Below are 13885 nucleotides of genomic sequence, written 5' to 3'. Positions count from 1 at the left end.
TATATTGTAGTGTACAATATAGTTATTAAAGTGACTATAATCTAGTCTACTAATATATTTTATCAAAAGTTATTGAAGGAAATATGTATGTGAAGCTGGATATTAAGACCCATAAAAGATTTCTATGACAGACTACAATCCAGAAATGGTCAAAACATTGTGAGTGAATTATTTTCATTTATGCCGGTGTTGTCCACAATATGACAGTTTCCTTAAATAGAACAGCAATCGATTACAAGGCATTATTTTTCGGGAGTATGGAAGGTGTATATTTGGATTTTCCAATATTTCTATGAAGTGTTTTCAATATATCTATACTGCGTTTTTGAAAAGCAAAATACTCCATATATTCAGATACTTCCATCGTGATTAAAAAGCTCACAAATTCATTCACAGTTTTTGACTAAATTACTACTGAAGTCAAATAAAATATGTTTTTAATATAACTATACTGCATTTTTGAAAAAAAAAATACTTCATATAATCAGATGCTTCTATCATTTAATTAAAAACCTCACGAATTCATTCACAGGTTTTGACCATATACTACTGAAGTAAAGTAAAATATAGCCAATCAAACTAAAGTTTCATTTATTCGCGTGGCACTAACGTTACAGATACAAAAAATGCGTTCTTTTAATCTTAAATTTCACAACCTGTAGCATTTGAGTTTCGATTCTACTGCAATGAAGGATGTTGGAAATCATCGCTTAGTTTTCTTTAAGAGCTTTTATGTAAATCAATTTCTCTTTCGAGTTTCTCAAATATTTTTATTATCTATGGAAGGCATTTGTGATTGAGACGTTTCACTGATAACAAAAAAGATTTTTTTTTCTCTTTTTCCATTCACGTATTTTCGTATACTATTCTTGAAGTTTTTCTTTCAACACATGTCTGTGTGCCAACATGGGTCATTTTTCTTGTCGTTTTGCGTTTGTCATGTATTCCTGAGATCTGAGTACTGCGTCTAATATTGTAGCTTCCTCGCCTAATTCATAAACCACCAGATTGAGAAATATTTCTTTGAATCATATATAAGCAAGGTTTTAAAAGGCGAATGTTTGCGAATTTCCCTTTATTCCATTCATTTAGCATTCAGATTTGAAATGTGTATCTCGAAGAATTATAAAACATATATCTTTATAAGCCACATGATAAGACTTCGATTATTCGATGCATAATTAAATTCACAGATAGATTTTTATTCCAATAATCGACTGCTTATTCGTGTGGCTGGCTCATCCCTACTCTAGTCTGTTGCTTTAAAATGGGCACAGCAAACTTCACCTCATTTATGATCGTAGCATGTGTCTTCATCACTCCACAGAGAAAATTGGTGGATTTTTAACAAATTAGAGGATTCAATTATCTTACGCAATAGTCGTTACTATGGTTACGAGTCAAGTCAAAAGGAACAAAATAGTATTGTCGTGCCTATTGCAAAAAAATAGTTAAGAGATGGAATGTAAACAAGTTTTCTCCTTCGTCTAAAAATAGCTTTACTTGAATCGGAATCAAAATACAAATATCTTACTTGTATTATATATTTTATTAAAACAAGCAGTTAATATTTTTTTAATATTACGGTCGGAAAACTTCAGATTCCAATATCACACTCTAAAGAGTTTATGTTAATAATTTTGAAAATTTAAAGTTCGCAGAGAAAGTCATGCAAATGTTTCTTAGCGTTCATTATAGTCAACGCATAAAACTAAATCTATATTCCTGTATAGCATTAAAATACTACTTAACAATTAATTTCAAATTTAAAAGCTCTAACCTCTGCAACTGTGTTTCTCTTTTGAACATAAAAGGTAAAAAATCTGATGTGTACACCACATGACTTGTACGGAATATTAAATTATACGCATTTTTTCTTGCATTTCATTTAAACTTATTGGATTGAATGAAATCTACTTCGCCGCATAAACCACAATAGAATAAATGCATTATTTAAAATTCACTCTAGTATTTGTTACCATAGCGACACTCTGGCACTAAATTCACTTAACAGTATTATATTTCGTTCATATTACAACTCATAATGCACAAAATTTATATCATTTAAAGAATAGAATTATCTAATCGTTGCCACATGTTCTATTCAAATACTATAATACAGCTAGAATGATATATAAAAGAAATTAAGCAAACAAAACAAAAAAGAACCAGTTTTTCACAGACGATTGAGTATTTCTCATTCAATTAATTCAGTTCTCACTTCGCGAGAAGGAAAAAATACATAAAAACTCAAAATATCTATATTAAAAATTACGAAGTAAATCTTAAACACTTATTTCCTCGAAAAAATTCCAGAAAGGATTAAGCATGATTTGATTAGCAACAATAAACTAAGGCGTTATCTTTGTTGTTGCGAAGCTATGTTTCTCTAGATTGGCAACAAATCCACTAGTCTGCTGTTTCAAATGTAAACAAGCAATGGCCGCCATAAAAAAAGGCTTAGCGGCACTTAAACAACTTTAAAATTGTTGATAATTCTAACAATATTGCATACAGATTTACTAAAGGCATAAAAAACTTAACCGGAAGATAAAAATAACATAATTAAATCATTTGTAAAGCAAAAAATGTACAATTTACAAACATATACGAGTAAAGAAACTGATATCACTGAGCAGGGTAACAGAGTGGATATATATATAAATATATTTATTTACGTTTGGTGCGGCCGATTGCAACCAAAATACGAGGTGCACATCTACATGTTATAGCAGTCCTATATACAAAATTTCAACGTTCTGAGGCTACTCGTTTTTGAGTTATGCGAGATACGTACGTACGTACGTACATACGTTCGTACAGACGCCACGAAAAATTCTCTTCAGAATTAATTTTAAAGCAGTTTTATAATTTTTTTGGAGGAAACGAGTCTTTTATTCTGTCCTTACGTACAGATATCACGCAAAAACATCGTTAAATTGCATTCGATAGCGGTCAAAATGGATATTTTCGGTGAAATATGCTGCCTGAAACTTTTCGCGGTTACACGATACTTCCTTTTTACTTCGTACAAGGAAGTAAAAAGGGAAATAACAAAATATTAGAAGAAGCATATTACCAATTAAATAAAGTTTGAAAATAGGAAAAATATATAAATTGCAATCTATAATACAAAAATTCATCTTAACCATTAAATTTTGTATAATGTAAACGATAGTTTGCACAAAAAGCAAAACAAAAAAGAATTGAATTTTGCAATCAACCTATTGTTAGAAACTAATTTTACACATGACATTCAATGTGAAATAAAATATTTGTTGCAAATGTTGTAAATACAGATAAAATAACGTTTTAAATTTCAGTAACACAATTATATAATATCGAAAATAAGTTAAAGTTATTTATCGTCAATTAGGAAAAACATATATGTAGGTGAAATTTTTGAGACAGAAGTAGATACTAATGTGCGCTTAAAAGAAAATTATTTGTTAGCTGTGTAGATTTGAATTCTTTCATGTTCACAGACGATAATTTGTAGCAACAATTACAATTTATTTATCGTGGAATAAATTTTGAAGGAAAGGAAAATGGAGCTGATGAGAGAGCATTATAGCGTTGTAATTTTCTGTGATTTAAAATTAGGCTGTATCAAGAATTACGCTTTCACTGTTTACAAATAGTGTATGAAAATGAAGCTCCATCTTATGCAACTGTTTTACAGAATGTCGTCAAAAAGTCAAAATTCTCTCTTGAATGAAAAACACACCGGAATACGTTTGTCATCTGTAATCCCAGAAAATGCGTCGGCGGTACGAAAAATGTTAATCGATAAAAATCGCTGTACCTACCAAACGTTATGGAAAGAAATTAGCATTTGATTCGCAGCTATACATAAAACTACTCACGAAAAATTGCATTTGAAAAAATTAGCTTGCCGATGAAGCCTCCATATACCAACAGAAAACTAAAACGGGAAGAGTGTCAGAATCCTTAAAGAAACTCTTAAATTACTTAGTGGACACCGCATTAATTCTAAAATAGAACTTTGCATCGTCCACTATAAAACGATGTTTTACTTTTCAGATCGTTGCCATCTAATATTAGAACCCCTCATTATATTTAAAGAAATTAAATAATGAAGAATCTGCATGAATGCAAGTATGTTTCTCGCACTGTGAAACCCAACGGTACCTAGACACATCAAATTTTGAATAGTTTTCCACTCGAATATGGGCATCTGGAAGCGCGAATTTGCAATTTATTTTATTACCTATTTCATATTTTGTAAAACATTAAAGAATTTTTGATTAACAAACTCAAAGATTTCAAAGCGAGCAATGGCAACACTATACGAAAAAAAAAAAGATTTTTATCTCCAGCGCGCGACACTTTGTATCGTTGCTGTTGATTTGAATTTTATGGTTTAAATGAGAAGAACATGATACTTAATAAATAAAGGTAACACACAAAACGTTAAAAAAACGCCTCTTTGGGCGTAATATAAAATCGGTGAAAGATTTCAGATTTTTTTTCTTTTCTTTTCTTCCTTTTTTTTTTTTTTTTTTTTGGCATTTTGTGTCGGACGGATAAATGTCGGTTCACTTTTCAAACTGTTGCCATAAAATGTTAGAGTCCTGCATTATATTTGAAGAAATTAAATAATGAAAATCTGCGTAAATGTATGTATATTTCTCACATTGTCATAAAATAACGGTACATAGAGTCATCGAATTTTGAATAACGTAATCCCCCAATGAATATGAGCATGTGGAGGACCAAATTTGAAATTTGAAATTTGTTTTATGATCGATTTCCTATTTTTTAAAACTTTGACGAATTTTTGATTAACAAACTCAAGGATTTCAAAGCGAGCAATGTCAACGTTGTGCACAAAAAACATTTTTATCTCCAGCGCGTGAGTCTCTGTATCGGAAATTCTAAAGATATGCTCGTTTTAAAACTATTTTGCGATATTGCTGTTGCACTGGATCTTATGGTTTAAGTGCGAGGAACATGATATTTAATAAAGAAAGGTAACACACAAAATGTTAAAAAACGCCCCTTTGGACGTAATTTAAAATCTGAAACATTTCAGATTTTTTTTTTTTTTTTTTTTTTTAACATTCCAGCACATCAAGAAAGTAAATTGTGGGTCTGATGGTCCCAAATCAACAATGATGAAAAACCAGCAAACAATGAAAAAAATAATTTCTCAGAAGTAAAGACTGGTCAAAGACATCAAATTAAAGACACAGTAGGCAGTTACAGCTAACTAGTTCATACTAAGTGTTTTCCAGAAATCCTTCAAGAAGAGAAAATTAGGGGCAAAGCTTCTTCATGATAATGTTATCTTCTCATTCGGTAAGGATTCATCTGAATTCCTTGGACGAAAGAACGTTAAAATAAGTATACATCCTGTTCTCCGGGTCTTGTTATGTGTGAATTGGGCTACTTTTTAATCTAAAACAAAATTTACTTGACTTTCGTTTTCATTTCGAAGATGACATTGATGAGGTTAGAGAAGCATATTTTACATCTATTTTAAGAATTGGATGGTTTGAAGCATTTAATCTTCGGACAATTCGAAAACAATTTTCATTAATATTAGAGGAAATTACATAGAATACTCTTAAGATTTGATAAGTTTAATTGATAAGTAGTACCATTTAGCTGTATATCCAAAATTCCAGAGTGACCCTCGTATAAATGGGATTATACTGAAGCTGAAACAACAGAATAAAAATTAATATGCCCGCCAAAAAGACTGAGTCAAAGAGAATAAACACCTGCCATTATATCCCACTATTAAATTTTGCACTTTATGCTCCGGATAAGCGTCAATACGTTTAGAAAACATTAGCAGAACAGAGCTTTCGATTAACGGTGGTTAATTTATATGCTTATAATTGGGAAAAATTCAGGCGATAAAAGCCAGAGAGAGAGAGAACTGAATAATCCGCTTATCGATGCAAATAGTTTAAAGAAGCTTAGTGAATTTTTGTTTTGTTTTGTTTCGAGGGTGGAAGGCATATTTTCTAGAGACTAAACGTTAATGCTGAAATGGGACCTTTTTTTGTTGAATGATGGTATTATAGCGATACAAAAAAGGTTTATTTTAAATAGTAACCAAAGAAAAGGTCAAAAATTTTGAAACTTTTGAAACAGTTAAAGTAATCAAAAAGGAAACTTCAACAAACACGATTTGTCACGCCACGGGGTATATAAATGAATAGAAATTTTTGCTTTCTTTTTCTTTTAAAGAAGTAAAATAATCTCCATAAAAAGAATGATCCATAAAAAATGTCGATTGTAATAATGAGCGGTGTTCATTAAATGCCCAAAAAACTGTTAAGAAAAAAATTTAACATGTGATATGAACAACTTGTAACTAGCAAAATTCGAAGGTGAGCGTTTTTTTTTTTTTTTTTTTTTTTTTTTTTTTTTTACATCTAAAAGCCTTAGAAACTTCAGTGTGCTACTTATTTCCAGAAATTTAAATCAGCTTTAAAATTCAAATATCAGACAACGTATTCCACATACATCACAAATATGCAAACAAAAGAACATAAATAAAAATACAGTATTCAAAATTGTTATTGGAATACAAATCTACAGAGTATTTTCGTTTCACTTGTCCTTCCGCCTACCAGCGGCTGAGCGGTAAACTCGCTGACCACTGGTAGTTCGGTCCGAGGTTCGAATCCCGCGAACGGGCTGGCTGCATGGGTGTTTTCGTGGTTTTCCCCATGTGTAACGTGTATACGAGCCAGTTTTCCTTAGAAAGTCGCTCCACGAAAAAAATTCCTTCCCTTAGGCAGATAACCCTAGTGTGCTTTGCCATAATTAAATACACCATCCCACCATTTGTCCTTCCAGTAATTTTTAGTTTGCTAAAACTTATTTAAGGTTTATTGTGAATCACCAAAAAAATTCAATTTTTTTCGACCGAAAGAAAATACCAACTTTTATTATAAAATCGGAGTTATAACATTAGCCCACTACACAAACTTTAAAATGCGTAAGATAAAAAGGTGATTTGTGAAATTCAATTGGCAGTTTAAATAAAATATAGAATCATTTTATGTAAGTAATTTTCATGATGTTTTCTTACTGCGTAAAACTTGTGTTTTGCATCAAATGTAAAAAATTTTAGAATTTCTTAAAGGATTAATACTGTTACATTTATATTTAATTGGTTATGTTGGTTTGATTCTTATCTAAAAGTTGTTGAGTTTTAAATACATGTGGAATTTTTTGAATTTTAAATGCGTGTCGAACTCAAATTTAGCGTTAATATCAACAACGGAAAATTTAATTTATATTTACTTTTTTTGAAAACGTTACAAACGTTTCACAAAGTACCAAAATATCATAGCTTAATTTTTATCTCTAGCTGATCTCACGGACACTTTTATCTCAACCAGAATAAAAATCAGCGAAATTTTTTATAATTTCAAAACAGGAAAAACTGCTCTTAACTGCAAAACTAAAACACGAAAAGCAGCTGTTAATTCTGCTAGGTTTCAAATTATAACTTTTAATGAACAGTTTGATGAAATTTCAAATAAAACAAGTCTTTAAACTGGTCTTATTGAATCTTCAATTTATCTGACGAGCAGAATGTGTAAATAACACAATTTGCATGAAGGAAAATTAATCCTGTCTCAAAACAGAATTTTTTCAGAGCGCTTCAACAAGAATTTAAATAATTAACCACACATTCTAAAATCCGTGAAATTTTAAACCGTTACTTGAAATTTATAAAATTTAAGATGCATTACCATTAAACTCATATTCCTGGTGGCTTAATGCGTCCGATGAAATATTAAAGAAATAGATTTTTTTTATATGTAAAATTTTCTAATTCAGTCACGAAATATTTCAATTTCTAAGCCCTAAAAACGAAATTTAAAAATCTCTTTTGCACACTCTTTTGCAAAAAAAATCAAAGCACCACGAAGGAAGTGGTTGTTTTTGATGAAACTGAATATGTGTATAGCTCATACGCAGATAATAAAATGATTAAAAAATCAAGGTCATAGCTCACAATCACCCATTGAGTGTTCAAATTAGTAGTTGGTCGAACCGCCACCTGACGGCAAAGCATGTTTGAATTCGTCAAGGCGGGGAGTGGTAAAGGTTCCTAATGTCATCCTGCGACACATTCTACCAGGCATTCATCAGTTGTCGCTCCAGATCTGCGATATTTTGTGCTGCGCGAATCTGGCGGCCTACTATGTCCCAGATATGTTTGATTGGTGAAAGGTCTGGTGACCTTGCTGGCCAAGGAAGAGTAACAGCCGCACGGTGATAGTCCAGAGATATACCAGCGGTATGTGGCCTGACATTATCTTGTTGGAAAATGTGCCATGAAGGGTAATGCAACCGGACGCAGGATGGTATCTACATATCGTTGAGCTCTTAAAAATGTATGGAGGATGACTAAAGATGACCTGCTGTCATAAGAAATAGCGCCCCACACCATCCCACCAGGGGTTATGACTGTATGCCTTTGTAAGACATACAAATCAGCCTTTGTAAAAACCCAATCAGACCCAATCAGCCTTTGTAAAACAAAGGCTGATTGGGACCGCTGGCGTGTGTGTGTGTGTGTGTATTTAATTATGGCAAAGCACACTAGGGCTATCTGCCTGAGGGAGGGATGCCTTTCGTGGAGGACTTTCTAAGGGAAACTGGCTCGTATACACGTTACACATGGGGAAAACCACGAAAACGCCCATGCAGCCAGCCCGTTCGCGGGATTCGAACCTCGGACCGAACTACCAGTGTTCAGCGTCTTTACCGCTCGGCCGCTGGTGGGCCTGGGACCGCTGGCCCCGTCCTATCCAGACACGTGCACGGTGGTCACCTGCTTCAAAAAGTTAAGCGGGATTCATATCTGAATACTCTACGATGCCAGTCTGATGGCAGCCATGATGATCGGCTGCAACACCACTCCAGACGACTCCGCCGATGTTGTGTCAAAAGTTTTAAAGGCCTCTGTGAGACAAAAGTTTTAAAGGCCTCTGTGAGCGTAACGCCGTGAGACGGTGGACGGTACCACGGAAGGTATAGATGTGGCTGTAGTACGTTGACTAGTCGAAAATGATAGTGTTGGGGCGGTTCGGACCTGGAGAACTATCATTCTATCTTGCCTCGCATTTGTGCTCCTTGGCCTTCCAGAGATTTCAATCCAGAGCAATGGTTGCTAGAAGGAAACATCTGCAGTTTCCTTCTAGCAAACATTGCTGCCAACATCTTTGCACAGCAGTGTCTGTACGCTGCAGGTGGCGGCCTATTGCTCGGTACGACCAATCAGCTTCACGCAACCCTACAATGCGACCACGTTCGAAGTCGTTTAGTCTGTTAGACGTTCGAAGTCGACGTCTGTAAGGTCTTCGATATCGTCGTAATGGCATGTTTAGTTGCTTTTCTACGGAATTACAACGGTGGCAACAAAAAAAGATAAATTTTCCGCCTCTGTTACTGATTTTATACTTTGCGAATTGCGGACTAGAAATGCGCGCTATAATCGCAATTCCTGTTCATTTGCCTTGAAACTGATCATTTGCATGTTCGGTCAAGATGTTTTTGCATGCCAAATTTCGTCACGATCGCAAAAGTCATTCTTGGTGTTCCGGTGTTTTTTTTTTTTTTTTTTCGCAAAAGAGTGTATAAAGATAAAGCATCTTTATAAGTATGGTAGAAAATTTCTTGAGAGGAAAGGCACTAAACGTCTCCCTGTTTTTTTCAAGCAAAGTCCATACTCTAAACTGACAAAACTTTAGGCCAGCGTGAGTCAGCATGTTATAGAAATCGGAAGCGTTCAAGTGCCACAGATTTTCTAAGCGTCGCAACTAAATATCTTTATTATTTTTAAAAGAATTTTTGAATCGAAAGAACTGTTTCAAGTTAACTAACAAATCTTTCAAAATTTTTAATTAATACGGTTATTTATAAACGCAGATAAAACATTCTTTTTATTAATCCGTGTTCAAGAAAACATTTTTAATTTTATTATGCTGGTAGGAACATTCCTCTTTCCGGTAGAAGAGCAAGCATTTTCTTCGATTTCCTTACAATTCCTCTCCCCTCCCTCATTATAATTGTCAACTGATATTAACAGAAGTAAACTGAAATCGATGAAAGACATAATGGCTTCTGAAAAAATATGAAAGCAAAGTTTTTTAATTCAAGGGGAAAATAATTTAAAGAGACGTTTGACTCAAGTAAAAATTCAATTTTAAAACTATTTAATTCAAGTGAAAAATAATCCAGTAATTTAAAGAAGGGGATCAACAACTTTCATTCATTTTTAGCCTATACATTTATTTCTCTGTCGAGAATAAAACAAACATGAAAGAACAGCACATTCTGAAGAGAAATTGCATTAGAGACACGAAAATTATTTTTAAATAAAATGTCGACTTGTGCAGTAATTTATTTTTCCCAAACACAACATACCAGCATAGTAAAATCCTGCCATATTTATTACGTTAACGATTAGTAAAGTTAGAATATTTTAAATGCAAGTCCATATATTAATAAAGCGCACAAGGACTATCTGCCTAAGAGGAGGGATAACTTCGTGAAAGTCTTTTTAAGAGAACTTGTTTCATTTTCCTGTTACACATGGGAAACGTCACGAAAACCAACCATGCAGCCAACCTATTCGCCGAAGTTCAACCTGAGTAGAATTACCAATATTCAGCTATCTTAGCCACTCTGAAGGTGGTAGGACTTTAGTATCAAACCTATCTTTTTGATATCTTTTTGATCTTTTTAAAATATAGGCTTTTATGTCTGTCATTCTAAACTGATAAACCTCGTATACTTTCCCATAATCAAACAAATAAACATTTTAAAATTAAACCTTAAGTACATCATTAAAATTAAATATCATTGTTAATGCTAATGTGTGAACAAAGGCTGTAGTTCTACTACAGGGTATTTCTATTGTTATAGGATAGCTTCTATACCCTGGTTCTATCATTTACAGCCTGGAAATATTTTCTATTGATTCCATTCCTGAAGTTTCCAAGTGGATAAAACACATACCAGATAGCAATATCAAAATTAATTTCCCTTTTCGTTTTTTAGTCCAAAGGAGAAATTTGCCCAGAAGTACTATTAATTTCGTTTTGGCATTTTGAATTGAAAACTTTAAATGTCGGTCCACTTTTCAAGCTATTTCCCCAAATATTATCGCCCTGTGTTATATTTAAAAAAAAAAAAAGCTAAATAATGAAGAATCTGCATAAATGTATGTATGTTTCTCGCATTCTGATAAAACAACGGTACCTAGAGCTATCAAGCTTTGAATAACGTAATCCTCCTGCGAATATGGGCATCTGGAAGCTCAAATTTGAAATTTGGAATTTATTTTATTATCGATTTCATATTTTGTAAAACTTTTTCATATTTTGTAAAGAATTTTTGACGAACAAACTCAAGTATTTCAAAGCGAGCCATGGCAACGTTGTACAGAAAAAACACTTTTATCTCCAGCGCGCGAGACTGTGTATCGGAAATTGTAAAGATATGCTCATTTTAAAATTATTTTGTGATATTGCTCTTGAACTGAATTTAATAGTTTAAGTGCGAAGATATTTAATAAATAAAAGGAACACGCAAAATATTAAAAAAACGCCCCTTTAGACGTAATTTAAAATCTGAAACCGTTCAGATTTTTTTAAGTATTTTTTTAAAACCAATTAATTTTTAAACTTTCTGTTATCAAAATTCAGATAAGATAATATAGAAATTTAGGTTAAGCAGACAATTTATTAAGCTTTATTGTCTCAGTTAAAGTAATTTTCTTAATTCCATTCGTAACTTACTTTACATAAGCTACTAAATTATGATAAAAGGAAATGATCAAAACAGTATTGATTGGAACGAAAAAAATTTTTTTTTCGACTTCCTGTAATGAGCTTAAATTTAAACTATTACATATTTATCAAGAATTTATGCTACGTTATAGTAAAATTTTGCTTAGATGTTTTCCAGTCTATATAATTCTTTCATAACCCTATTGAATATGAAAAATCTCATCGTGATTCATGAGGTTGAAAATCTTCTTGTTTGACATATTAAAATACCTCTTTGATTTCCTCCGTAAAATGTAACTATATGTTTTGGTATATTTTACAATGAACATTGTATGTTAAACCCAGAATCCTTATCCTTGCCTTTACCTTCTAATGATAATAATACAGTGCTATAAAATGGTCCATAAATCATAACATAGTCTGTTAAAAAGTTATATATTCTATAGCAACATATGATTGTTTATTCTACAAATTCAACCACTTCTAAAATGAAAGTAAGAGGTTTTCCTTTAAACGAAATGAAAGAATATTTATAAAGAATTCCATGCCATAAATAAATTAGTTTTTCTCACCTGGCAATAAGACGTCGCAGCAGACGATCGAATTGCTGGCTTTGTGTTTACAGTTGTCGATGTAGGCAGGGTCGAAGTGCTGGACGCCGGAGCTTGAGTTGAACTTGCCGCGATTTTAGAATGCTGTGGTAGAACTACGGTCATAACGCTCAACATTGAAATTTTTTAAGGCTCTAAATAATTAGAAGCATTTTTTGTGAAGTTACGAATGATTGATTTTTCCCTCGTGAATTTCTGTGCCTCGCTCGGTTGTTGGGGAAGCAAGCCCGAACTCGAGAGGGGACGAGCAGTACCACCCGGCCGACTCGATCTCCGGCTAAAAACTGTGTGGGCTTCGCGGGGAAGACGCTGTAAGGCAGATAATCGATATTCTGAGTAGCATACTGCGCTTACCGTGTTCACTTTAGTTCGGAACTGATTTTGACAGAGTGTGGCTTCTATCCTTCGCGGTTATTTGATACGCTTAATCTCCCCGAAATAACCGACCCACTTTACGGATATCGCTCCGTCCCTCAAGCACCAGTTGTAGCGAATATTTAATTGCAGGAGTTAGCGCAAACTTATAAAGGCTTGTTGTTTATAATAGCACTTGCAGGTGTTTTTGTTCTTTTCCTTTCGTGCGTAAAAGGAAACTATATTTAAGAATCATTTCTAAAAAGTAAATCGAAAATTAATGAAATCGAACAAAGAGTGTAGGAGAAGGACATAATGAGAAGAAGTAAACGGGGGGGGATAAAACCTAGAAATAAATATCAAAACTAGGGTTATATGGAAGACATAAATGTGTATAACTTTTTGTTTATCTTGATATTAACTGAAAAGAAGTAGTGTTATGAAGACACACAACATAGTAATAAACTTTCTAGAAATTTATAGCTTTACCTTCATGGCTGATATGTATTTAAAATGCAAAAATACTATTACATGTCCGGGAATTTTAAGTTTTGTAAGTATTTAAAATTTTAATTTCGCTTCCTTTGATACAGAAAATAAAATCAAATTTATAATTAGACAGAAAAGCAGCTAAAAAATACGTGCTATTAAATAAAACAAAAATTACAATGATAGAATTCCAATGACACACGTAAAAGACAAATGATACCTGGAATTAATAGATTTATAAAAGATATACATGAAAGTCCACAATTTGTTGCTTATATTATTATTGGAAGCTATTAACAAAACTTTAATAGCCATATTTAATATTTATAATGGGGAGATGGAGAATACTTGCTCTTTTTTTTTATCTAAACGTTAGATCTTTATTTTATTTCTTGTATTGCATACTATAGGTAGTTCAGTATGCTTTTCTTTTTCTGAAACTATAAATCTAAAAATATATGTCTTTCTGCCTGTAAATAATAAAGTTGTAAGATCATTAGGTTCCTTTTTTTTTTTTTTCCTTTAAGCAGGAGAAGTGGAAAATGCGCAGTATTCTCGACGAAACTCAAACCCTGGACCTCACAAATACACGTCCAGTATGCTTCCAGTTACACCACGAAGGCATGCCGAAAAGAGGAG

At 32.9% G+C, this 13885-nt stretch overlaps 1 protein-coding gene across 2 annotated transcripts in view; it reads right to left on the bottom strand.

Moving 5' to 3' along the window:
• Window positions 1-12690, bottom strand: part of LOC118183789 (uncharacterized) — a 193401-nt gene extending 180711 nt beyond the window's left edge. The window contains exon 1 of one of the 2 annotated variants that reach the window (XM_085823341.1): window positions 12365-12690. In XM_085823341.1, coding sequence (XP_085679467.1) covers window positions 12365-12520 — 156 coding nt within the window. In that variant the 5' untranslated portion in view covers window positions 12521-12690. The remainder of the gene's footprint in view (window positions 1-12364) is intronic. The other variant, XM_035353391.2, reaches the window with a different exon arrangement.
• Between the last annotated feature and the right edge of the window lie 1195 nt (window positions 12691-13885).

The sequence above is a fragment of the Stegodyphus dumicola genome, chromosome 9 (genome assembly GCF_044657685.1).
Source record: "Stegodyphus dumicola isolate Sdum_Otavi_A_Nest chromosome 9, ASM4465768v1".
NCBI lineage: Eukaryota > Metazoa > Arthropoda > Arachnida > Araneae > Eresidae > Stegodyphus > Stegodyphus dumicola.
This window is presented reverse-complemented; position numbering and strand designations above follow the sequence as displayed.